Genomic DNA, 27,426 nt, shown 5'->3' with positions numbered 1-27,426 from the left:
TCTGGCCCCACCATTCTCTTCTTTGATTCTTAAGAATTTGACTGCCAGGCATGGTGGCGCACACCTTTAATCCCAGCACTAGGAGGCAGAGGCAGGCAGATCTCTGAGTTCCAGGCCAGCTTGGTCTACAGAGTGAGTCCAGGACAGCCAGAGCTGCACAGAGAAACCCTGTCTTAAAAAAAAAAAAAATAACTACTTTGTATATGGTATGTTAATTTTGGGTAATTTGTGTGTGTGTATATATATATATGTTAACTTGGGGTAAAATGTTGGGAAATAAGCATCTGCATGCCTCCAGTACGTAATGAAATTCTGGAAAAGTTAACGTTGAGTGAAAGAAACATGGTGGGAGGAATATCTTTATCTTTTTGAGACTTTTGACTGCCTGGTTTATTCTAGAAGGTGTTTTGATCTGGATATTGCGGCACACAACTGTATTCCTGGCAGTTAGGAAGTAAAGGCAGGAGTATCAGAAAGTCAAGGTCGTCCTCAGCTATATAGCAAGGATAGCCTGGGCTACATGAGACCTTTCAATCTCTCCCCTATAAAGGTGTTTTTTTTTTTTTTTAAATGTATATGTAAAAACAAAACAAACAAGCCAGATGTGGTGGCCCCACAGCAAATGGAATTCATACAAGTGTGTGGCTTCTGTGCCAGGGCATCCTTGGCACCCAGATCTGGAGTGAATAGAGGCTACTTTCCAGCCCCTACTTCCCTGCCTCCTCAGCTGGAGCACATGCCTCACAGTGCCACCCCAAGCAGTGCCAGCCTTGCTTCGCTCCTCCCTGCCTGGAGATCCTCCCCGGGCTAGCTCTGACCCTACTGGGGTCATATCTGACAACAGTTGTTAGGCAGGGCTGGGGAGGCGGTCCTAGGCAAAGGCCACACACACATTGGTGGAAGACTGGGCGGTTGTAGGAGACAGAACAGGAAATGGCTGAGGTGCCACAGCCCTAAGAATGTACTCTCTGGTTTCCTTAGATATCATTTTAAAAGCTCATATTCAAAGTTAGAGCACTTCAGAGATTAGGAGTTTAGCCAGGTATGGTGGTGGGCTCCAGCAGTTCTAGCACTTGGGAGACAGAGGCAGGAAATTGTTGAGTTAGAGGCCTATGTGGGCTACATAAACCCTGGCTGAGATCTAGCTGTACTGCTGCTGGGAATTCAGTTGAAGGAGTCTAAGCAAGCAGGCTGGAGGGACACCTGTAGAGACACCGTGTTCATCATCGCACTACTCACAGGGCTGAGTCATGGAATCGGCCTAGAGGTCCATCTGCAGAAGAACAGATGAAGAAGATGTGGTTCGGGATGTGTGTGTGATAGTTTATTCAGCAGGGTGGGGAGATGGCGGGCTGTGCGAGCATGAGAACCTGAGTTCAGTCCCCCAGCACCCACAGCCAATCCAGATATATGTGATATGAAAGTAGAAGTTGTGGTGTGGTTATTTGAGAAGAGGAAGAAAATTAAGGGAAAGGAAAGAGGGTCAGGAATGGGTAATGAGTTGTAGATAGGATCAAAGTACATGGCACACTTGAGTGAAAATAGTATCACTGTGCAGAGTATATGCCAAAATACTGACAAAAACACCTAAGAATTCAGATTAAGCTGGACTGTAGCTTGGTGATAGAACATTTGCTTAGCATGTATAAGTATTCAGCGTACACACACATTGCGGTGGGGAAGAGAGAGGGAAGAAGGAAAGAAGAAAATATGAATGAATATGAATTCAGAGTAATTTGAAGTCCTACTAGACTGGTCCCAAATTCTGCACTTGAGTGGTCCCTCTGCCTCCATCCTCCCCATGCTAGGATTACAGCAGGTGGCACCAGCCCTGGTTCAAAGGTTAGAAAGTCTATGGGGCTGGGAGATAATGCAGTTGGTAAAGTGCTTGCTGCACAAGCATGAGGCCCTGAGTTTTTTCATCCCTAACACACATGTAGAAAGCATGGTGTGGTGGCATGCGTGCCATGTGCTTGTAATCCTAGTGCTGGCAAGGTGGAGACCCCAGGATCCCACAACCCTGTTTGCCAATCAGACTAGCCTGATTGGTGAGCTCCAGGCCCCACCAAAAGACCATATCTCAAAAAACCCAAATGGATGTCTCCTAAGGAATTATAGTTGAGTTTGACCTCTGACCTCAACTACATGTACAAACACATATATGCACACCTGCATACTCATGAACATGCACACACAGACTTTACAAGGGTAGCCACGGAGAATTAAACTCCAAGCCTGAAGTCCCTCTGAGAACAAGGCTCACTGGTCTTTACTTCCCTTTGGTTGACTCCATGGTGGAGATTTTCAGTAAAGCATTTGTTGTGTTCGCATACTTATGACATACCATCATCCTAGCGCTCCAGGCAGAAATAAAATAGGCAATCATATGCCTTACATATAAATATACCACGTAGAAGAAAACCCCAAAAATATTTAATATGTTAGAAGAAAGTGAAAGGAATTATACAATATAATATTCATGCAATAAAACATTCAGACACAGACAGGAATGAGTTCTTCACAACATGGATGGGAAACCAGTAAGACACAGGCAAAAATATGATTCCACTTTTGTGACTATTTAAAGGAGCCAGATTCGCTGAGATAGAAAGTAGACTAGCGGCTGTCAGGGTCTAGGAGGAGGGAGGAAGGGGGAATGACTACTGCTGGATGGAGCTTCTTCTAAGAGTGATGGAATGTTCTGGAATTAGGAAGTGGTAATGGTTGCACAACCTTGTGATTGCAAGAACAGCCTCTGAAATGTTTTGCTTCAAACAGTGAACCTCAAGGAATCTAAGTAACTAGTAAAAACTCATTTTCATGCAAACTAAGTATTTCCCAAGTTACCTCTAATAACAGTTATGGAAGATGGGGTAGACCAGAAGGAGCCGCCACTTTAACTGTGAAAACTTCATTGTTGTTTGTACCTGTTAACATTTCCCATACTGTTTGTGAGAGCTCTCATTGGCTCATGAGAGGAAGGTGTACTCAGCATTTACCCTTGTGCTGTGAGGGGTACAAACATTTAACAAGGAAAGGTAGGAGTGACATGTGAAAACTTCTGTTGGGAGGAGTCATGGCATGCAGTGCTGGGACCTGTGTTCATCCAGGTCTACCCATGGGTTCAGATTTAACTTGACTCAGTGGCATGGAAGCCTGAGATTCTCCAGATAGGAACCCCTTTCAGATTTCCATGAAAAGCTGTGTTTGGGGCACCAGGGGAATCTGAAGCCCCGTACACTGAGATTTCAGTACCCTGACCCTTATTTGTAGTCAGATGAAAAGGGCTTGAAGGGTAGAGTTCAGGTGGTATCAGTTGAACCAAATGCCTAATAAGAAGAGGGTTCGGGAGAACTTTTTGTTCTCGTAGCCTCTTTAACTCTCTACCTTGCTGTTTACTAGAATGAACCCCTTTTCTATTGTTTCTCACTTTTGTCATCTTTGTACCTTTCACAGTATCAAACATATTGTGGGTGTTCAATAAATATTAACTGATGACAACTCTATTTTTTCCCACTGGAAATTAGTCAGATTCCTGAGAATAAATATAGTGTAGCTGTTGTTTTTTCATGACTTTAAATACTCAGACACCTCTTATAATTAGTTATTGTCTGGACTGAACGCTGTTTAGCACTGACTTTTTTGAAAAGTCAACCAACAATTGACTTCTGAGGGCGGAATAATTGGAGGTGAAAATTTTAATTGCCTCTATCAAAAGCTCTGTTTCAAATAAAATAACTGTCTTTGTGCTTATCTTAGATTAATTCTCATTACTTTAATAAATTTTTTTATTTTTATCTCAAGAAACAGATTAGTCAGCCCAATAAGTAGGAATTAACAAACAGTTCCCACCAGATGAGGTTAGCGTTTAATTCTAAATGATTTTTCTTTCATTTTCTTGTTGTAGTCAGACATAGTTAAGTCAATTTTTAATTTATTGTTTGATTTTCTTTTTTGGGGGGGCCTCCATTCTGTTGGGTAGCTTAGTTAGGTTTTTTTTTTTTTTTTTTTCACCTTAAAGATAAAATAACTGGATTGAATAGCCCTGGCTATTGAGTGTTTGAAGATGAAAGAGTCTCCTGAGGACCTCACACTGTAGAGCTGGTAACAGAAGTATGTACAGAAAGTAGAATGTAGGCGTGTGAGTGGGGCTCTCTTCTTGGACCGTGGATAGACAGGCCAGCATTACTCGGTTAATATTAGAGGGCGCCATTACCATGAGGACTGCTGCAGGCCAAGTGGAAGCTCACCAGGCACATGGAAGAAGAAGGGATCCAGGCAGTAAGGGAGTAAACGCACACAACTCAAAGGCCCTAAGGTGTGTTGGGTAGCATCCCGAAGCCTGGAGAGCTCCCGGGCACCACCATTTTCACAGGAGCTCTGCGCAGCCCTTGTGAGGTCTGGGCTTAGGTTCCCCGTCTGTAGACGGGGGAAGGTGGGTGGGGAGCACTTCAGCTCTGGGAGAGGAAGAATGTAGGTGCAGTCAGGCTGGGCGATGTTCGTATGGAGAGTAATGTCAGGGGATAGCACGGCATTTTGTATCCTCAGTGAGCCAGTCTCACCGTGGCTTTTATCCTTGTAGGTGAAGGCAGCTACTGGCGAGGAGGTGTCTGCTGAGGATCTCGGAGGTGCCGACCTTCATTGCAGGTAAGGCAGGAACAGGTATTTCCTTCTAGGATCCGTGGTCCTTTTTGGCTTTAAGGAAGTTTTACATTATTTTTCCCTCGGTGCCTGTCTTACCAGATCAGACCATAGTTTGTTCCCAGTGGGCTGTTCTGGGTTCAGTTCTCTGGACTGTAGAATTGTGTTTCAAGTGAGAGGGTCAGCTGCTTAAAAGCAAACAAATTTTAAAAAAAAATCCTCATCACGTGTTTGTGTACATGCAGATGTGGGTACGCTCATGTATGTGGGTGTGCCCTTGCCATGTGGAGATCAGAGGACAATGCGTGAGAATCAAGTCTCCCCCTGTACCGTGTGGGTTCCGGGAATTGGTTCAGCTTGTCAGGCTCAGGAAGCATTGCTATCCTCTGAGCCATTTCACCAGCCCCAGGCCCAGCACAGGGGCCGTGCTAACCTTCTCTGTTTCATTCCATGTGCATGCTGCTGGTGCAAGCACACTACCTTAGCTCTTCACTGAAGCCTGAGAGGCAGCTTCTCAGTGACTCAGCAAACCTTCTTTGAATGCTTGCTATATATCAGCCATGATTTCAGTTTTCCAGGTGGCATTGAGGGACTTTATAGATCACCTACAAAGGATTCAGGAGAAGATGATGAAGACAATGGACAGGAAATTATTTCATCCCCTGACATTTAAGACATTGGGGTAGGGGTGGGGAGCAGATTTTAAGCTGGAGCAGGGGTTCAAACATTCTTGTAATCTTGAGAAGTTCGGGTGTTTGAGAGCCCGCGTAGCAGGTGTTTGTTCTGAGAAATCAAGATCTTGTGAGGAAATACCTACATAGAGGGGCACTTCATTCAGACTGTGCTTGCAGAGAAGGGGCCCAGTACTGTGTCCTAAAGGACAGGTAGATCTGACCATCAAGGTACAGGAAGGCCTGTTTTCTATGTTGTCAAAACCCCAAGGAGCCCAGTGACGATGGGAGGAATCCAGGGTGAGAATGGCCAGATTCTTTGCTATCAAAATGCCATGCTTTTTGACTAGCCTAAGGGCCTTTGTTTCAGTCTTTGCCTCATTCCTTACTCATTTAGCTGTTAAAGTTATTTTTATAAAACTGTATTTGTTTCTCAGTTTCTCTCTTAACCTGGCTATCATACAAATAATTGAGACTTATATTTGTTTAATAATAAGCTTCACAGCACAAAAACTGAGCATTTATTACTTTATTCTTAACCCTCTAAGCTAATCTGCTTTCCTCCCAGCGTACATCCCAGAGATACTTGCACTTTGTAGCTTGCTTGCTGAGCTCTCTCTCCTGGTGTCTCGTGGGCCTCTGCCCTGGCTGAATCCCCTGCTTCTTCTTCTAACTCCTCCTCCCCTGGCTGGCAGGAAGTTCAGGCCGATTTACTTCCCAGCTCAGTGATATAAGCTGCTTTATTGGCATATCAGGGGACAGTTGGGGACCAGTGTTTACACAGCATTGACTTCACATATTTAACTCTTCTTTCTCTCCCCTGAATGTACATTTTCCCACATTGATGTGTGTGAATGTGGCCATGTGTGCAGGACAACTTTGGGTGTTGATCCTTGCCTTCTGACTTGTGTAAGGCAGACCCCTGCTTTTGCGTGAGTTCTGGGATTTATTTTTGTGCGTTCTGGATGTGGGAGCTCAGGTCCTCATGGTCACACAAGTGCTTTCACTTGTTGAGCCGTCCCTTTAGCCTGAAACTGTCTTTTGGGAAAGCCCACACCCACACTGGGGGAGTGTCCTGTCCCTTCATGTCTGTATTATAAATCTTTAGCTAAAACCCTTTCTTTCATTTAAAAAACGATTTTATGTATATGAATGTTTTGCCTGCATGTGTGTCTGTGTACTGTATGCATACTTGCTGTTCATGGAGGGCAGAAGATGACATCGGGTTCCCCTTGAAACTGGAGTTAGACTGTTGTGAACTGCCCTGTGGGTGCTGGGAACTAAACCTGGGTCCTCTGGAAGGTCCTCATCCAGTGCTTCTTACTGCTGAGCCATCTCTCTAATCCTCAACTGTATGAGATAGGAGAGAGAGACAGAGAGCAAGCCCTATTGCATTTGTATCTTAAATAGCAAGCCACTGCTTGGGACAGAACTGATCCCCAGAGCCAAGCTCTTGCCTCATGTGTTACCCTCGAAACTGACTAAGAACTCCCAAGGCTTTCGCACAGAGCTACTTTATAAATTCTCACTTTAACCTGTTATCCAAGGGTCAATGTATTCAAGCCTTTTTGTTTACCACAAGTGAGAGCCGACCCTCACGTTTGACTTTGAAGGAAGGCAGCCCACAGTCCGAGAGAGGAGAGACGGCTGCACCAAAGCCTTAGCTGGCTACTGCTGTGTCATGTGATGGCCATGCTTGAACGCATGCCAGCTGTGGTTGAGCATCACGCATGATTCTGTTCAAGTTACATAGAATGAGCCTGAGTAGATATCCCATGAACAAGCCTGCAGAAGGTCAGGGTGAGAAATCCAAGGTATGCACTCCGATGCAGCTGCTGCCGGTCCTAGAAGAGGACACTTAGTGTCTGTCCCTCTGGCTTTCCTCCTTGTAAGATGGAGGTGACGCTCTTTTGCCAGGGTCATTACAAAAATAAGATGGTATTTATTAGGTGTTTAGGAAGCAAAGGTGCCACCATCCTTAGGTTAGAGAGGGTATTTGTGACTTAAGATATTTAATTACTTTGCTTTTCCAGGTTCTGATTGTCAGAGTGTGCTTTACTCTGCAGAAAGTCTGGGGTCACTGACCACTATGCTTTGGATGACCACCATGCCCTTCACTTAGCAAGGAAGGTTGTGAGGAGTCTCAATTATCAGAAGAAACTGGATGTGAGTAGGAAATCTTGTGTCTCTCCTTTTCATGTGGAGCACTTTCGCCCGTGCCACCTGAACCCTGTCCTCGAACACAGTGCATTTGTTTTAAATTTCTGTAGGTTACAGTCGAACCTTCTGAAGATCCTTTGTTCCCCGCAGATGAATTATATGGGATAGTTGGAGCAAACCTTAAGAGGAGCTTTGATGTCCGAGAGGTATGTGGGAGGCGGGACCTAAGCCTCGAATCAAGCTGCCATCTCTAAAGTTTGTGTCCGTGCAGAGGGAGGAGTGTGGGTCTCAGCAAGGAGCAGTGACACCCAGGAGCGCTGTCTTGGCATGGTCACTGGTGTTGCTGGTGTGCAGTCAGCAGCAAGTGAGGAAAGGCTCTTGCAATGGGGGAGTCTGCACTGTTCCACAAGGAAGCTTGCTTTGTTCACAGCTGGGGCTTGATGGTACTGTGGGCAGTGAGAATGATCAAGGGCAGTCACACCATTTTCAACTGTTTTTCCTCAGTGTTCTTATTTTGCCAAATAGACATAATGTCAGTAAGTTGTTGGAAGAGAAAAACATACCTTTTTAGATCAGTATGACATTAGCAAAGAGTAGACAATTATAGTTGGAGAGGTTGCCATGGTTACAGATTGTGACACAGCCTTCTGTAATCTAGAGTGACAGTTTTCAGTGTTTGCTTAGAGTGTGTAGGCCTTGACTTTCTTCAGTTCTCCATAGCTGGCAGAATACATTTTAAATTAGGAAATCATCTTAATGAGATTCTATGCTAGAGGCTTTAATATCTTAAGGTATTTTCCCCTTTGACTATAAGACTATTTTGGTTTGGTTATGGGAGGGGGGGGCAGAAAACACAGAAAATAAAATAAAATTGTCTCTTTAATCATTCAAAAAGAACAACATATTCTGACATTTTTGACTTAATTTGTATATGCAGTTAGCTCACCATATCTGGGGAATTCTGTGTAAATGGGTTCTACCAACCACGCCTCAGAAATTCTTGAAAAGGGTATTTTTCTGTACTGATAATGTTCAGATTTTTTTTTGTCATTGTTTCCTAAACAGAGTAGTACAGCAGCTGTTCATGGGGTGCAGTTATCTTCTGTTACTTGTTATAGGTAACCGAAAGATGATTCAAGGTTTATAGGCACATGTACATTAAAATATATGCAAACATTAAGGTGTTCTGTACAAGGGACTTGAGCATCTGGATTTGGATATGGGACATAGAACAAGTCCTCGTAGATGAGAACTACATACATTTCTACATAGTCTAAATGATTTATGTTTTATATATGTCTGTATACATGTATGTGTGATTTCCTCCCTGTGTATACAAATTTTTTAAAATTCTACTTTTTCTGGTGCAAATTACATATATTATTACTCCTTATCATTAAAAAAAAAAAATCTCTAACTGATTCTTTGTGGCAAGCTCTCAGTTCCCATAGGGGTGTCTGGCAACATGGTAAGCAGACTTTTCTCTTCTCTTCTCTTCTCTTCTCTTCTCTTCTCTTCTCTTCTCTTCTCTTCTCTTCTCTCTTCTCCTCTTCTTCTCTTCTCTTTTCTCTTCTCCTTCTTCCCTCTCTCTCCTTTCTTTCTTTCTTTCTTTCTTTCTTTCTTTCTTTCTTTCTTTCCTTCCTTCCTTCCTTCCTTCCTTCCTTCCTTCCTTCCTTCCTTCCTTCTTTCTTTCTTTCTTTCTTTCTTTCTTTCTTCTTTCTTTCTTTTTTCTTTCTTTTTTTTCCCCCATGAATTGGTGAGGGTGTTGTTCCACTGCAGAGATCTCTACAACTGTTTAAGAAGTACTTTGTTACTACTGTTAAATCTTGGATGTTATGGAAATTCCACTGGTACTTCACTTGAGCAACGTGACTCAGTACAAAGTTTAGAATTAGTTTTTATGGAGCTTACAATCTGCTGAGATGGCTGAGAACTGTCTTTTTGATTAGCCACTTCTTCACTTAACCCATAGCATACATATTCTGCGGTCCAGAAGTGAACAACAGCACCAATCCCTGCCCTCCTGTGCTTTTTATTGTGTTTTAATGGAAATCTTCTAGCTTTTGCTGCTTGTTGCTGGTCATTTATTATGCTTCCATTTTTTCTGTAATAAATAAGCCTCTCCTAGAGGCCTCGATAGCACAAAGAGCTGGAATCTGAGTTGGAAAAGCTGGCCTCGGGCTTATTCTCTTAGTCAGGTGCAGTGGGACCCAGCTTTTCCAAGTATTGGTCTCTGCTGCTAGAATTGAGAATATTATCCTCTTACTTGTCTGTTCCTAAAGTTTGAGTTCTTCTGAAGGTAATTAATATACTTTATGTATAAGAGTGGTATTAAAGCCAGTCCAAGATTGCTTCATACCAAGTGGCCCTGGATTTCTGGGTCTCTGGGAAGCTTCATCTTCATGTAGAAGAATGAAGCTGTGATGTGTTGGGTGCTCATCTAAAGGTTCACTTTACGAAGCCTGCAGCACCAAAATGGCTTTGCTTCCATGTTTAGAAAAATAACTAAAAAGTAACTTAAGGTAAGCTTTCCTTACTTTTCAGCTAAGGGAGCATGAGCTCCATAGAGTAATACAACCCTCTCAAAGGGGCTCTGGAGAGGCTCAGAACAGGCTTTGTATGTGGGAGTCTTCTCTTCTGGTGCTAGGATTGAGTTCAGGGCCTCAAGCATGCCGAGCTCAAGTCTACTGAAAGACCTGTGTGACAGAGTCTCAAGGATTGACTCTAGATTCAACTGGCTCATATTGAGAATCAATGAACATTCATTGAGGCTTAGTAGTAAAAATAGCTACTTTTTAATCAGAGATGGTGTGCTTTAATTAGTGCTTTTTAAATGTTCTCTTCTTTTGAGGGTGGGGTCACAAACAGGCTTAGAGGACCTTATGGGCTGTCTGGGAGAGGGAGGCCATGCTGTCGATGGGACCCAGGGCTTTGCACATGCTCACCAGGTAACTCTGCCATTAAGCGGCACCCCAGGACTTGAAGGATTTTGAGATTAGTAGAGCTGAGGTCAGAGCCAGCTGTTTGTCTCAGCATCATTTTCACAGGCTTCTTTACTACCAGCTCATCTATTTTCCCAGCTGTCAGAACCCCTTCTTTATCTACACAGTGACATTGGGTTCACGAAGTGTTTTCTAATAAAGTGACCTAACCTGAAACATCAGGTCACATGTGGAGCCAACCAGCATTCTTCACTCCAGGCCCTTAGCTGAGCTCTGGCTTTCTGTCAGCTCTTTGAGCCCCTGCCAAGGCACCAAACCAACCCCTGGAGCTCTAGGCCTAGCTACCAGCCCCCCGATTCTCTGCTCCTTCTCTTGTGTGCAGTATCACCATGGAGCTTACTCTCCATCACAGCTTGGGGTGACTTGGACCACTAACCATGCATGTCAAGGGACATTCTGAGGAGAATTTTTATATAGCATGTGACTGAAAGTGACATCACTGTGAATTGCCTTCCTTATAAATAACCTCAATCAATGTAGAAATGCTTCTGTGATGTAATTTCTCAGGAGCATTGTTCCTTTTTCCTCTTAGGTCATTGCTAGAATTGTGGATGGAAGCAGATTCAATGAGTTCAAGGCCTTATATGGAGACACACTAGTTACAGGTACAAAAAGCGAAGAGTTGAAAAAAACGAACATTTTCTGTTGCTTTGGAAATAAGTCATCCCTTGTCTGAAGGCTCCATGCGCCTGCCATGGGCTTTGTTATTCAGAGGGGCACAAGTGTGCATGAGTCAGCTCTCAGGAGCGGCTGCTTCCTGAAGATGGCTCATACCCAACCGGTTTCCCGGATCCGAAGAGCTTAAAATGATGACAACCTGATGCTGGGGTGTGGGCTCTTATCTGAGACTTTGTGGCCTGTATTCTTTATGCCTTTTGTTCTCTGGATAGCAATTATTTTCAAGACTTCAGCCTTGTCTCCTCGCTGTTTAGCTCCAGTTCACCTGAAGTCTTGTGGAACAGGTGGTCTCACAGAAGGCTGTTGTGAGTTCAGTCTTCCCACAGCCTCGCTGTAGATGTTTTCGTTTTTAAACTTTGTTTATTGTTTATGTACATGGCGTTTGCCCATATGTGTTTATGTGTAGTATGTAATGCCTAGTGACCATGGAAGCTCCACTAGGGCATTTGATGCCCTGTGAGCCAGCCACCGGATGTGGGTGCTTGCAGTTGAACCCATGTCCTCTGCAAGGGCAGCAAGGGTTCTTAACCTTGGAGGCATCTCTCCATTCAAACACCACATTGAGAATGCAGGGCAGGACAGCATGTAGGGAAACAGAGCATATATACAAGTTCATTCTTTGGTCTAAGGTGTTGTCATTGTCAGCCTCTGAAGGAAACCGTTTCAAACAGATGCCAGACTCATAGTAACTACCAGGGTTACTATGGCAGAACAAATTTTGTGAATTTTATTAGACTGTAAAAAGCCCCAAAATACAGTATTTATGCAGAATAAAACTTAATAGAACAGGGAAAGAGAAGTCTACAAAAAATCCAAATTGCAGCCGTACATGGAGGCTTAGGACTGAATCTTGGCAATTTCTCCTGGCTCAATTTATGAGCGAGAAAATGGTTCATGCTGGAAGGGAATTTACTGCTTTCTCTTTAGGTGTTTAAGTGATTAAGAGCTTTTTGTTTGATATGTAGACAGGATTTGTCTGCCAGTGGTGCAGGGTGGAGTCCTTGTGGGGCAGTTGAAAACCAGCAAGCATGGCTCTGCTTCCTCTAAGATGGATGGGCTGTGCCTGTCATCTCCTTCTATGTGTTTGCCTGGTCCCTGCTAAAAGACTGTGCCACTCTTGCATCCCTGCCTCAGAGACACAGCCAGTTCCCCCATCTCTTCTCCATCGTACTGGGTTTCATGTAAGGCTGGGGTCAGGGGAGGGAGAGATGAGGCCTGAAGGGGGAGAATGCAGACCAGATGTCAGCGGCTTGGATGTTTCTGCAAGCTCTTTAAGCTCTTTAAGGTTTCCTCTAGGCTCTGTGATCACATGTAGGCCTAGGAGGTTTCTGTGACCTGCTGCTATCCTGTTTGGGTCAGATATTTAGTCAAGACCCTTCCTTGAGAGGCTGACACAAGTTGGAGCATGTTCCTACTCAGCCCATCTGTCTGTGCCTCAACCCCCACTCCCACCCCCGAAGGACATAGGGAGCGCTGAGCACGTAAGCAGTTAAGATACTCCCCTTAGGGGGAGTATCATGTGCTAGGATGGGGCAGAACTGAGGGTGGATCACCACACAGACCTCCCGAAAGCCCTTCTGCTGCTTCTCAAGAGTCAGCACGCGTAGGATGTTCATCATACATTGGCCTCTGGCTGGGACCTTAGGCCTGAAAAAAACACAGAGACTCCTATGTGGCCATCAAAGCGTGTTCTATCACAATTAAAAAACAAAACAAAACAAAAACAAAAACAAGGCAACAAAGCAAAAAAATCCAGACAAGGCTAAAGAACAAAAGCATGTCCTTTAAAACTCAGCGTTCTGGCTCAGTCGTTATGTTGACACACCCTTTATTTGTTTTCTTTGTGTGATGCTTGGAGGGCCTGCTTTGTGGTGGGCAGCCTAGCTGTGCCCTGGAGCCTAGAGGCTGAGTCCAGGTGTGGGGACCTGGGGGTGGTGGAAGGGCTATGGCGGAAGGTGCCTTTGACTCCCTGTCCAAGCATAGCCAGTAAGTTCTTGGGTTCTGAGCACTTGACACCAGTTTCTAGTTGGACCCAGGCTTGTTGAAGGGGAAAGAATTTTTCTCTAATCAGGTATTTCTGGTTTGCAAAATAATTGGCCTCCTGAAAATCACGTGAAACACCTGCCTCTCAAAATGACAGGCAGTGTTTTCCCCCTTCTTGTATGTGTGTGTGTGAGAGATGGGTGCTTGGAGGGTTATGTGTGTAGGGGGTGGGTGTTTGGAGGGATGGGGGGGTAAGTGGGTGTTTGGAGCCCTAATAGAAATGTTGTTGATAGAGATAAAGCACCTAGGGACAAAGGTAGAAGAAAAAAAATCAGAATATTCTTTTTAAAGAATCTCTTTTAAGTTTGACATATTTTAAACTTTAAAAAGAAATATTTCAGGACACCCTGGCCTGTCCATGTCCATGTACATGTGTGCTGAGTGCATATTGTGAACCAGTACTCAAACTATGTAGACATGGATAATCTTCTAGAGAGCATAGGCTTTCGAGAAACAAACAGAACAAAAAACCTAGTACCTTTAAGAATAAAAACCACAAGCTGTAGTATGCCACAGATAACCTCTATTCACATTTCAACTGTTGGCCTCAAATTAAAGAATGTGTACTATGACTCGGTTGTGAACAAACAGATCCCTGAAAGAAACAAACAAACAAACAAGCTCTTTTTTGCATTTTCTCCTGAGGATTTGCTCGAATATTTGGATACCCTGTAGGCATCATTGGAAACAACGGAGTTTTGTTTTCTGAATCTGCAAAAAAGGCAAGTATTGTTAAATGCATTAAGATTTTCTGCTTTAGCAGAATTAATTCTAAAGGTCATGGAAAAGATTAAAATGTATTGCATGACAGATTTCTTCCCGGATCTCTTAGCAAGCAGAACACCGCCCCTGAGAGTGTCTCATTCTACCGGCCCGCATGCTGGAAAGGTTCTGAGATGTGACCTCTTCGTCATCCTTCAGATTTTATTTTTACTTTGGGGAACGCAGATGGTGGGTCGTTGTCACTGCTGTTGCAGCATGGAATGGGGATCCCCGGTACAGGGGGCTTAGGCCATCATGTTGCATTGGCTGTCTCAGGTCTGCCTCCCTTCTGGAGATGTAACTCGTGTTCTTTGAAAATGAAAGTTAGCCAGGCATGTAGTGTACTCCTGTAGGCGCAGCACTTGGGAGGCTGAGATGGGAGGGTAGTTCAAGAGCAGCCTGAGCTGTATAGAGAGATCATGTCTCAAAACAAATCACCCATAATCGTGTTCAGAAAGGTCTTTAATATTCTTAAAACAATATACTGTTTTCTTTATATACACTGTTTTTTTCCTTTTAAAAAATTCATTTTTCCCATATGTAGGAGTTTTGCCAATTTTTATTTAATAGTTTATGGTGTTTTAAAACATATTAAAATACTCTTGAAATAACGGTTTAAAGAATACATTTACATAAGAATATATATATTTGAAGCTGGGTGTGGTGGCGCACACTTTTAATCCCACTACTTGGGAGGCAGAAGCAAGAGGAGGCCTGTGAGTTCAAGGCCTTGAGAGTTCCAGGACAGCCAGAACTACATAGAAATACTCTGTCTTAAGATAAGAAAAAATACACACACACACACACACACACACACACACACACACGCACTGAATATATGGGGCAGTCATCCCTGTAGAGTAAATATCAGGTCAGGCCAGAGCTAGACAGCCAGTCTGGATTTGTCTGCCGGCTTGGCACAGGTAAGCCCTAGAGAAGTTATATTTGGCCCTAGTCTGACATTTCATTTATTGAAATAAGCCCCAAAGGTCCCTGTGATTTCCTCACTTCTATAAACAGTCACACCGAGGATGAGCAATTACCTTGCAATTTTGTACCTGCCAAAGCTTTTTTAGAAGACGTAAAGGGATTTATAAAAACAAAAGAAAACGCAAGGGAATGGTTAATAAGATGGGGAAAGAATACATTTTGTTTCTTAACCTCAAGGCCAGAAGTCTCTTAACACTGACATAATCTAAAAATTCTGTTTGAATCATGTTGGTCAGAACGATGTCTGTTTTAACATAGTCTTGAGGTCTGAAGGAATTTCAGATGGTCCCCAACGTAAATGGCAGACACATACCACAGAGGGCTTGCATTCCTCCTTTTCAAGTGGAGAGAGAACTAGAGAACAAAGGCAGGTCCTGTCGTTTGTATTGGCAGCATCTTTCTGTCACCTGAGCCTCACTTGCTGTTTGGGTGTGGCATTAACTTCATCCCTGCCACAGCAGCTGCCTCACAGCAGCATGCCTGGGACCCCACAGGCAGTTAGGTAAAGCGAGGGAAGGGCAGACCCACAGTGCCTTGTGTCCTGTTGGTGACAGGGCGGCGCCGAGCTGTAATGGAGGTCAGACTAGCCAGACTAGGGCTACGCTCTTTCCCGCCTCTGACTGGAGGATCGGGCGTGTCAGGAGTTCATTTGATTTTAAAGAAGAGGTGTTCTTATGTTGTTACAGGGTGCTCACTTCGTCCAGCTGTGCTGCCAAAGAAATGTCCCCCTGCTGTTCCTCCAGAATATCACCGGTGAGGCAGTCAGTCTTGCCTGCGTTGGTCCAGGGCTGCGCTGTCCCCTGTGGCCCAAGTGTTCATGCAGAGAGTTTTCTTCACGAATGCTGAGTGGTCTGAGATCTTATGTGTTCTAGGTGAAGCAGTGTCTGGAGTTTGTGTATCACGGATTATCAGAAAGCTTTTCCTTACTGCTGCTTTTGTCTGCCGCTCACCCGGGGAGCAGGAGGGTGTCCCTGACTTACAGCTGCCAGAGTGGGAGGGTATCAGACTCACTGTGTCAGCATCCCAGTGATTCTAAGCACATGCTGTGGGCATCCCTTTAACTTTGCCATCAGCTCATTCTATCTGAAATAGTATCAATTATCAATCTATCCTTTGGTCTCTCACTGTTTTTCTCTCTCTGGCTCTCTCTTTCTCTCTTGGCTGGCTACCTTGTTTTTTGAGATAGGGTCTCTTACTGGGGTGGAGCTCATCTCTTAGTCTAGACTGGCTAGCCAGTCATCCCGAAGGATCTTTCTGTCTCTGTCTTCCCAGCATGGGGATTTCAGCTGTACAGCATACCTCCCGGCATTGTGGGAGGGTGCAAGGGGTGAAAATCAGGCAGGCTAAGCCATCTCCCCAGTCCTGAAGTAATGGTTTTTAAAATGTATGTTTGCACTGAAGCCTGGGGCTCTGCATTTTTAACCCCAGAGAATGACATGGCCTGTGACCAGCATGAACTTCATGCCTCTGAATGTCATGATCCATAAACAACCCTAAGCTGGAGCAGGTTGATTTTGAAGATCTTGCTGTAGTGTGTAGAGGTGCTCTGCTCTATCATTGTCATGTTGTATTGTGTTGATGTAGATACATAGCTCAGATACACTGGCTGCCAAGACACTTCTTTTCCTTGGGAGAGACCTTTTTTTTCAGACTGGGTTCCACTGTGTTGTAGCCTTGGCTAGCCTTGAACTAGAGCAAGCTAACCTTGAACTCAAAAATATTGCCTTCTTCCTCTCCCTTCTATATTCTAGGATTAAGAATATATTCTAGGTATGTACCACCACACATACCAAGAGAGAGCTGAATGTTAGGGGTCAGCTGTGGTAGAGTGTTCTGGAGAGTCAGATGCACTGGCTGAAGAAGTTCTGAGCTGCTCTGAAGGCTGCTTAGAATGGTGGCTGGGGTGACAGACCTCACCAGCAAAGGCAAGAGGCCCTGCTGTGGTCCCTCAGTGTCCCGTCTCATCCAGCTCCTCCCTCAGGATTGCTGCATGCAATTGGATGGCATGATACTGGAGATTTTCCAACCAAGAGCAGAGAGTCAGTCAGACAAACAAGTCTACATACGCCTCCCCGAGAGCCTCAGGTTGGGAGGGAGACACTGAAGCCAGGCTTTGTGGTTATAGCTGCAGAGTGCTTCCCTCAGAGTCGGGGCTTGAAAAAGCAGAGGAATCCTGTAATTACAGAAAACCTCCCCCCTTTTAAATCTTGCTGTTGAGCCCCTGGCAGGGACTCAGCATCCCCAACCATGAAACATTAATCTTTATTCCATCAAAGTTTTAAGCAGTGCTGCGAAAGTAACTATCTCTATTTTAAACCAGGTCAGTGGATATGGAAACCTTCCAGGCTGGCTTGCCTGGCGGTACCTTCCCTATGGTAATATCAGTCTCTCCCCATCAAGCCTCTGCTTGAGATGCTCTCTAAAGACAGACTGCTTCCTTCTGTTGCTCAAAGATCTGTGTGTGTTGAAACAAAGTGTTTTAAGGACATCTAAAAAGCGAAAAGAGAGCCGGGCAGTGGTGGCGTACACTTTTAATCCCAGGACTTGGGAAGCAGAGGCAGGCAGATCTCTGTGAGTTTGAGGCCAGCCTGGTCTATAGAGTGAGTTCCAGGACAGCCAGGACTACACAGAGAAACCCTGTCTCACTCAGAAAACCAAAAACCAAAACAAGACAAAAAAAAAACAAAAAACAAAAAACTGAGGAGAGATTTTTATTTTATGCTTTAAAGCATACTTTGGGGTGTGCATTCCCTGTGGGACTGTTTTGTTGTGACAGAGAAGCTTTATAGTCAAGTTAGTGTGAGCCAGGACTTGACAGTCCCTTGGCAGATTTTACCTCTGTATGTGCTCAAGGCTGTGTTTCTGTTCTCTCTCCTAGGATTCATGGTTGGTAGAGACTATGAAGCCGAGGGGATTGCCAAGGATGGTGCCAAGATGGTAGCTGCTGTAGCCTGCGCCAAAGTGCCTAAGATAACTGTCATTATTGGGGGATCGTACGGGGCTGGAAACTACGGGATGTGTGGCAGAGCATATAGGTGGGTGCTCACCGTCGCTTTCTTTGGGAGAGAAATGTGTTTCAAGTGTAATACAAATGGGCATGTTAAAGCCTGGCAGTGGTGGCACATGCCTGTAATCCTAGCTCTTAGCGGGTGGGGGAGGAGAATCGGGAGTTCAAGGCCAACCTTGCTACACAACAATTTTGAGGCCAATTTGGGTGAAAGAGGACTCTGTCTTACAACAAAGCACAAATTATCCCTTTATTCCAGGATTGGCATAGAAAATGACCCTGGGCATACTTTGTCATGTACGCTTTAATCTGGAGAGTTCGGCTCACAGGCCTTTCCCACAGCGCCTAATTGTAGTGCACGAGCTTGATGATTCTTTTCTTTTCTCCCAGCCCAAGGTTTCTCTACATGTGGCCCAATGCCCGCATCTCAGTCATGGGAGGAGAGCAGGCGGCCACCGTGTTAGCCACAGTGGCAAGAGACCAGAAGGCACGGGAGGGGAAACAGGTAAGTGACATTTTTCTCTTCCTGTGGGTTTGACCGTCATCAGCAACCCACTGCAGCATAGGAGCAGAAAACCAAGCTACCTGTGTGTCTATGGGAGGGCGGTGAGGCTCCAGTCCTAGGCCTTCAGCATGCCAGGCAAGCGCTGTACACTGACCTGCACCTTCGGTCCCAGAAATTCCTGAGTGCCAGACAGACACCCTCGATTCTTACTCTTTTGCAGTTAGTGGATCTAAGGAAATCCAATTTATTTCTTTCTGGCCCAAAGTGGCAGACCTTTGTTTTCTGTTTTTGTTTTATATTGTTGTTAAGAGTCCCTTGAGAAAGAGGCAGTCACCTACTGAGAACTGAGTAGCATTAGTATTCTGTGAAAGTACAACTATGGGAAAATGGAAGGAAAAGAATGCAAATGTGATGGAGGCCAAACCAGGATGGCTGCTCTTGATGGATGCTCTGTTTATGTCTCTGTTAAAGATTCCTTAGAAATTTTATGTGAATGTTTATAGTTATGAGTTTTTTAGTTTTTCATTTGTTTGTTTTTCAAGACAGGGTTTCTCTGTGTAATAGCCTTAGCTGTCCTGAACTCACTTTGTAGACCAGCTGGCTTTGAACTTAGAGAGATCTGCCTGCTTCTGCCTCCTGAGTTCTGGGATCAAAGGTGTGCACCACCACACCCAGCCCCAGTTATGACTTTTAAGAGCTTTGTTTAAGCACCAGGTCCTGAAATGTCAGCTGGGTGTTCCCCTGTAGCTTATGTGCACCACTGTCTCATCATAGGAAAGATAAGTGGACACCTCCTTGCTGTGATGTGGGCTTTGCCCTGCCAGCAGGGATCACGTGGTCAACCATGGGGTCTGTAAAGCAGGGATGATGTCTCTGTGTGAGAATGCCAGCGTGTGGGTGCCCTGTGGAGGTCAGAGGACAGACCTGGTATTTATCTGGTATTGTGCCTTATTTTTCACAGTGTTTGAGGCAAGGTCTCTGTTTTTCTTCTGTGTACACGAGGCTAGCTCTCTTGTGACGATTCTTCCGGGGTTCTTCTATTTCCATCTCCCATCTACCCATACAGTGCTGGGATTACAGCTTTTGCCATCTGGCATCAGTGTGTTGTCTTCAGTGACAACCAAACCTGTGTTTCAGGCAAGGCCATGTATGTGAAAACATCATTTGCAATCAGTTTATCACTGTGCAAATGTTAGTTGCACTGTAATTGCTCCCAGGGTATGTCTTTCTGAGGCTAGCTAAAGGAATCAGTCCTGGCAAAGCTGTCTCTGTTTTTTTTTTTTTTTTCAGTTTTCCAGTGCTGAGGAGGCAGCTTTGAAAGAGCCCATCATTAAGAGGTTCGAAGAGGAAGGAAATCCTTACTACTCTAGTGCAAGGTGGGTATGGGGCTTCTCTCTCCCTCAGTCACAGCTTCACAGAGACCTGAGCTCTTGGGGTGGGTAACCTCCATGGGAGACAAATGTTGTGTCTGGCTGAGCATGATGGTGCAAGCCTGATGTCCTGCCATTTGCACATCTGTGGCGGGAGAGTTGAGGTTTGAAGCCAGCCTGGGCTGCATAGAAAGACCTTGTTTAAAACGCAAAACAAGGACAAATGCCACGTTGGACAAATGACTACTTTTTTATCTTGTCTTTTGTTTATATTGAGCTTCCATCCTCCTCAAAGGCTTCCACCTCCATTGCTCCCACTTCCCACCCCAGGTAGTGTATCCGTAGCCAGAGATGGGCCATGTCAGCAGCTGAGATCGGGAGTTCTAATCCTGGTGGTGCACATTTAGGAGTTGATCCTACTCTTTGCGAAACACAAGGATTTCTGTGATCCTCCTTCTAACTGTTTGGTTGCTACCCTATTTTAAGCATGAGATTGGTTGATCATGTATTGGCACTGGTTAACAAGTGTGCTTGCATACTCCAGAGGTGATTAGTCACAGCCAGGGTCCACAGTCAGTGCCAAGTAATTACCTCAGACACCATTGCCGCTGTTGGCTGTTTGTTTTCTGCAAAGCATAATCATCACGAGGCAATAAATTCTCCCTGCCTGTCCCGGCTGGAGACCGCTGGTACGTGTTTTCAAATGGTTTTTCCAATAGCTGAAATGTTCAGTATTATGAAGACAAATCTAAGCCATGCCTTCTTTCTTCCCTTGGGCAGATGGAGAGAAGAATAAATACTACTGTCTTCCAAAATTACATTATGCCTTGAATCATGTTCTTTACCGGTGAAGGCAAATGGGAGAGAAAGGAGGAAGAAAATAAGAAAGTTAGAATTCACTTCAGTCATAGGAGTTTATCACCCCATGGCCAGCTTTGCTCTTGGCAGTAGGGTACAAAGATGAAAGCGTATTGATACTCAGATTGAGTTCAAATATTAACATTTGAGATTTTTGCTGTTTAGCAGCAGTGTTTCATTATAGCCCAAACTAGCTAAGCACCGGCTAAGTCTAAGGATGATCTTGACCTCTTGATCCCCCCAGAGTGCTGGGATTCAGGTCCATGTATCACCACAGTTTATGCTCTGCTGGTGGGGTTGAACCCAGCCTGGTAGATTAGCACCACGACCATCCCCGCCCCATCTGAGCTACATCCTGAACACATTTGTGACTTTTTAAAACTCCTGCTTGTCTTCAAGCTAACTGTGGCCCCCTTGACAGATTTACAGTTATATTGTGGTAGGTCATTGGTTCATTTAATTAGCAACAAGTACTTTATAATCTTTGGTTTGAGCAACAAAGTTGTACCTCACTTTGCCATAATGCAAATAGACAGTTAATAGTAGCTGTCAGTAGAGGCAGAGGAAAGCCATGGAAAAGATTTGGAGTAAATACAAAGCGAATATGTAAGCTCACTGACAGTTCTTCACACGAATTACATTTTAGCTGAAATGCTCAGGGACAGTTGAGATACTCAACTTTGAAAAACAGAGAATTTTAAATGAGTCATGATTTTTTTTTTTTTTTTTTTGTGAATAAGATGAGTCATCTCTTGGAAAGATCAAATCCTTTATTGTTGTCATGCTAACATTAATACTTGTTAATGGATTGCATTCAAGGCCTCAGTGAGCTCAGCTGGATAGATACATCTTTGCAAATAAATGTTGAAAGACAGGAGGGTTTCTCTGTTATTCTGTACATGCTTCATTCTACTGTTGAAACAGTTGTCAGCCTGGAGACGGCAACCTTCTCATAAAGATGTGAAGATTCTCAAGCTGGCTTGGGGTGCTGGTCTTGGGTTTGGTAAATCTCAGCTTAGCAGTGGCTCTCTGGCTTGCTGGGGCTAGAACATGATAGAAGCCAGCTTTCTGGAGTATCTCCTGTTCCTGGAATCTCTGTTTCGCTGCCTGTTCTGGGGCTCAAACCTCACACCTGCTAGGCCAGTGCTTTTACTTCTTAGGCCCAGCTCATGCTCCCTAAATCCTTTATGGCATACATGTACATCTGCTCGAGTGTTGGGCTCCAACTTTCTCAGGCATTTGATTGACCCTCTTCGTTGGACAGCCTTTAATGGCTGTCACTAGCAAGCTCTTCCATTCTTGCTTGGGGGTTCTCTTGCTCATGGTTTCCCAGAGGATAATCAGTCCACCTGCTCACAGTTCCAAGAACAATCTACTGATTGGCCATTGGTGCTTTTGGGTCCCAGTGAGGAATGTTTTATGAGCAAAGATGTAATTCCTGTCCATCAGTGTGAAAACCATTTAATAATTGATGTGATGTCCAGATGCCAGAAGCAGTTTGTGTAGAGAAGGCAAAACTGCCATTTAGTAATAACCCCAAAAGAATGGCATTCCTTATTTGGCAAGGTGGTTGACAACAGCAGAAGGCTGAGGCAGGAGGATTACCACAAGTTCCAGGTAAACCAGACATATAGAATGAGACCTATATTTAAAAAAAAAAAAAAAAAATCAAACAAGCAACCAAAAAAAGTATTATTTCTTATTCACTTTAAAGCAGTTTAAGGTTATTTTTTCTATTGTAACAAAAAATAAAGAGTGACATTTTAAGTTAATTATTTTATTCATAAAATGTAGCAAGGCTTTTACTGAGATTGCTGATTTTGCTAAGAGTTTTGGGGAGCAGGCCTTTACCAGTGAATCGCCGGTTGAGACTATTGCCTGGGTCTGTGGGACTCCATGTTAGCGACAGAAGCAGATCAATGTGATTGCTCCAGCTCCGTGAGTAGCAGAAGGGCATGAAGTTATTCCTAAAGACTGAAGCTCCGTGTGTTAGCCCCAGGCGGGGGCTCCTCTTTGTTACACTGTCAACCATGCCTTCTGATGGTGACTTGGTACACAGTCAGGCTCTGTACTCTGAGGGACTCCTGGGTGATTCTGAGCTTGGTGTGGAGGGATGGCGGCTTGATGGCACATTCATAGTGACCGTGTTCGTCTTTCCACAGGCTATGGGATGATGGGATTATTGATCCCGTGGACACCAGACTGGTCCTGGGCCTCAGCATCAGTGCAGCCCTCAACGCGCCCATTCCCAAGACTGACTTTGGCATCTTCAGGATGTAACCCAGATACGAAGCATGTTGCCACACCCGTACAAAAATCAACACGTGCAACTAGCCTTAAAATGTGAGGTTTACTGGACATGTAGTTGTCACAGGAATTCTTTTCTTAACAGTATGATGTACTTTTTTACTGTAAAAATCACTGAGAATATCTGCCTGATGAGCTTTGATTTAAAAAAATTTTTCTTGGAGACATTTTTCATGGTTCATTTTTACCACCCCTGAAATGAAGAGAGTAATTTGTAATTATCCTTCAAGTACCACTAACAGTATGAAAAATAAAATTCTTTACACATTGTAGGATTGTTGAGATGATTAATATAAAATTGTATTATCCCTAAAGTGATTTTTTTACTACATTTAATATTTCAGTGTCTCTCTCTCTCTCTCTCTCTCTCTCTGTGTGTGTGTGTGTGTGTGTGTGTCTGTGTGTGTCTGTGTGTCTGTGATGGAAGTGGACAACAGCATAGGCTGTCCTGGAGCTGCACTTATAGGCAGTTGTGAACCACCATGTGTGTGCTGAGAACTAAGCCCAGGTCCTTTGAAAGAGCAGCAAGTGCTCTTAACCACCAAGCTATCTCTCCAGACCCAGATGACTTGTTTTTTTGAGGCAGAGTTTTTCACTGAGCTTGGAGAGCACTGATTCCACCAGGCTGGCTTGCCAGAGAGCCCATGGAATCCTTCTGTCTCTGCCCCCAGAACTACAGGTGCACCATCACACCTGGCATTTGGGATTCTAGAAATCAAAATTGAGTCCTCATTCTTGTATGGCAAACACACTACTGGTTGAGCCATTTCCTCAGCCTTCAACACACTTATTTTTAAGAAGCATCTATTGACTTCCTCCGCCCACCATTTTAGCTCCCGCTGTAGCAGTCAGACATGCCACCATTTGCACTCTGGGCTGTATTCCATCCCATTCTCCCCTCACTCTGTCATTGTCAGGCTTCACTGTTGCTGATGCCAGTGGGTTCTTTCTCTGACCTCACCAGATGATGTAGCATCGTCATTGGCTGAACACTGCCCACTGAAATGCTGTCCTTCGCTTTCATGGCGTAACACTGGATTTTCTAACATCCTTAGTTCCCTTTGTAAGCTCTTTCCCCTTGACATCCATTCTCCTTTGCTTTCATTATTTATCTGGATTTTTATTAGTAAATACAACGTTCTTCTGCTAAACTCTATAAGTAACAACTATTCTTTTTTTATGGTGATGAGACAAAGTGTATCACTCTAGCTGTTTTTGATGAATAGTTCAGTGGCATTAAATCCCTCCACTTGACTGTGCATAAGCGCCATCCATCTCTAGGGCCTTGTCATCTCTGGCTGACTCTATAGGGAGTAAAGAGTAGCTCTGCATTTCCCTTTCTCCTCATCCTCCCGCTGTTGTTACTGTTGTTGTTGTTTTATGGTTTTTGGAGACAGAGTTTCTCTGGGTAGCCCTGGCTGTCCTGGAACTAGTTCTATAGACCAGACTGGCCTTGAACCCACAGAGCTCCACCTGTCTCTGCCTCCCGAGTGCTCGACTCATTGTATTTTTAAGTGGATATGTTTCTTGTGTCATTATGATTCTTCTTCGGCTTTTCCTGCCCATCTCTTGGCTTTCAGTTCCTACGTAAGAATCACCTGCAATTCTTAACCCACCTTTCCCCTGAGCTTCAGAGCTGCACATTCCCAACAGTCTACTGGGTATCAAGGGGGAGCCTCACACTCATCATTAAGTCCTGGGATGTTTTTCCTCCTTCGCTGTCTCTTGGATCTCCCTACTCACTTCTGACTTGCACTACCATCAGCCTTAGAAGTGGTCTGCTGCACCTGGTCCTCGCTAGTCCAGCCTGTCTGCTGTAGAGTGAGAATGGCCATCCTGACCTGGCCATGTGGAAGATCCTGCAGTGGCTAAGGAGCAGCCCACACTCCAGTGGTCTCCATGCTCATTAGCCTTCAGCCTCATCTTTCAGACTCTGCTTTCATGGGAGAATGGCTACCCCTATTTCAGACTTCTGGTTCTTTGAATCTTCCCAGTCTTTCCCACCTGCGGTCTACAAGACTGCACCTGACCGTGCCGTTCTACTGTCTTCTCCAGCACATAGCCATTCAACACAAGCTCTTGGTCCTTCCTCAATGTCTGTGACTTCCCCAGGCTAGCCCGACATCCCATTGTATGTGCTTGTGAAATATAATCTAGTTCCTTTCCCACACATTCATCCTTCAGCCATCAGCATTCCTTATTTTGTCTACCTGATAGAATATAAGCATCAGAACAAGGATCCCATTAACTTGTGTCTTCGGTGCCTTGAAAGTGCTTGGTATTTGTTCAATGAATGAAAAAAAAAAATTCCATGTATGTGATGTCATCAGGCCAAATAGTTTTAAATCAAGGGATCAATTATATAACCAACTGCGATTATCAAGTGTTTTCCTGATAAAATTTCAGAAGTGAAATTAGGAAGTCAGATTAATTTGAGGGAGAGAGACATAGCAATCAAAGATCATAATTCTGAGATAGCTTCATTTTCAGAAAAAAATATGGTAAAAATTTTTAAAAGGTGTGTGCATATGTTTGTGTGTGAATATGTGTTTGTGCAGGTGTGTGTATGCATGCTGATAGGTATGTGTGGTCAGAGGACAACCTTTGGAGTTAGTTCTCTCCTTCCACTGTGGTACCCGGGGATCTGACTCAGGTGGTCAGTTGTGTGGTTTGTGCTTTTGCCTGCTGGGCCATCTTACTGGCCTGGGAACACACTTTTTGAAAGTAGGAGCACAAATCCATTTTTATCTACTTTCTCTTAAGTTCTTGAGGGGACAGCATCAAAAAGATTCTGTGTCAGGTCACCTCAGTAGGAAGGCTGCCTTGGAATGAAGCATGAGTTGTTTCTATGGGCACAAGTCATCTCTCCTAGGTGAATCTGTTTTTGCTAACTTTGCTGTTGGGAGTTGCTGGTTATCCTTTGCTTTGTACACATAGGCACGTCTCTCAACAAAGGAGAATCCACTTTCGCTTTGGGTATCGGCAGCTTCAACTGGAGGGAAAGATGTGCTCCGGACAGTGCTGGAGACCCTGCTTCCAGCCGGCAGAAGCCGTCCTACCCTGGAGCCCTCCAAAGCAAGCCTTTCAGAGGCTGGCTCCTGGAGGCCTTCTCAGACTCTTCTCAGACCGTCTCAGAAGATATTAGGCTTTTTCAAATTAATGAAACAAGCAAAAACGGATGTTCTGTTATGACTGTGCAGTGGTCCCACACAGGAGCTGTCAATGACTAGAGGTTTCTGGATGTTTAGGAAGGGGTTTGCCATTGAGGCTCACTAAAACCACAGCTGAATGATCTTCTAACTGGGGAAGACCCGAGTTTGGCTCCCCAGAACCCACATAAAGCCAGACACACTAGTGTGAGTCTGAAATCCTGGCATTCTTCCGGATGGATGGGAGGCAGAGAGAGAACCCTCAGACGAGCTAGACCAGCCGGCCTGGTGTCAGCAGGACCGAACAACAAAGTCCTTGTCTCAAACAAGGCGGAAGACGCGAGACCTGAGGAAACCTGCCCTCCACATATGTGGCGTGGGACACGCTCAAACACAAGTTATAATTTAATGTATCTATAATTTTTGTCAAAATGCATACTTTATTTTTGCATTGTGACTTGCAGATTTTGGCCAGGGTGTGAGTTGTGTGAAACACAAAATGTAGAGCTAGTTAGCCTACAAATTCGCCTCTCATTATTTAGAGAATAGAAGGAGCCAAGATTGCTTTTTCCTCCCCCCCCCCCCCCCCCCGTTCCCAAGAAATATGTTTTCTAATTAGAATACGTCTAAATACAGCACACTAATCATAGCCTAAGGTCGTTTGTGAGAATTCTCTCAAAATGTTACAAACGAAGCCCAAGTAATATATAACGATGACATGTGGGTTTGCACTGTGACAAAAGCCTTTTCCCACAAAACGCAGTTATCTCATTTTCAGTTAATGGATCTGGAATCAAGATAATGAGGATAGAGTTTTCCTCTCTTAGGTAACTGTGCCTCCCACATGCCAGCCGTGTGTCAAAGGTAAAGCTGTAGTGCGTCATCCCCCCCTGCAGACTTTTGAGAGTGACGGCCCTTACAGCACTCTCACTGGGACCCAGACCTGACCGTGGGACTGTGGGAGTGTGGCCACTCTGCGGCTTGTCATCACGCATCAAGCACTCCGGCTTTGTACCAGCTTTTCGTACTTCTCACAAGCCGAGCCAGTGTTCAGGAGACCTGCTTTGTAATCTCAAACGTAGATTTCAGTAGACTAGGAATTAAAATGAGATGCATTCCCATTCTAGAGACAGGCCTATGGAAGCGCTTACCACGGGCCATGGGGGACTGTAACTGTTAGGTTCCCAGACTTAGTGGCCCAGTTTCTGAGGTCTCTCGTTCACAGAGAGGAGCCAGGTCACAGGTTCATAGTGGTTTTAAGGGAGAAGGGTCTCTGTGAGGGA

At 44.5% G+C, this 27,426-nt stretch overlaps 1 protein-coding gene across 1 annotated transcript in view; it reads left to right on the top strand.

Moving 5' to 3' along the window:
- The window catches only part of Mccc2 (methylcrotonyl-CoA carboxylase subunit 2), a 63,834-nt gene extending 40,568 nt beyond the window's left edge, over positions 1-23,266 (top strand). The window contains exons 8-17 of the mRNA XM_055598396.1: positions 4,583-4,647; positions 7,379-7,478; positions 7,583-7,678; positions 11,007-11,079; positions 13,841-13,917; positions 15,634-15,700; positions 17,826-17,982; positions 18,345-18,459; positions 19,750-19,835; positions 22,850-23,266. Coding sequence (XP_055454371.1) covers positions 4,583-4,647; positions 7,379-7,478; positions 7,583-7,678; positions 11,007-11,079; positions 13,841-13,917; positions 15,634-15,700; positions 17,826-17,982; positions 18,345-18,459; positions 19,750-19,835; positions 22,850-22,967 — 954 coding nt within the window. The 3' untranslated portion in view covers positions 22,968-23,266. The remainder of the gene's footprint in view (positions 1-4,582; positions 4,648-7,378; positions 7,479-7,582; positions 7,679-11,006; positions 11,080-13,840; positions 13,918-15,633; positions 15,701-17,825; positions 17,983-18,344; positions 18,460-19,749; positions 19,836-22,849) is intronic.
- Positions 23,267-27,426: the final 4,160 nt, after the last annotated feature.

Source organism: Psammomys obesus, unplaced genomic scaffold (genome assembly GCF_907164565.1).
Source record: "Psammomys obesus unplaced genomic scaffold, mPsaObe1.curated_primary_1811, whole genome shotgun sequence".
Taxonomy (NCBI): Eukaryota; Metazoa; Chordata; class Mammalia; order Rodentia; family Muridae; genus Psammomys; species Psammomys obesus.
This window is presented reverse-complemented; position numbering and strand designations above follow the sequence as displayed.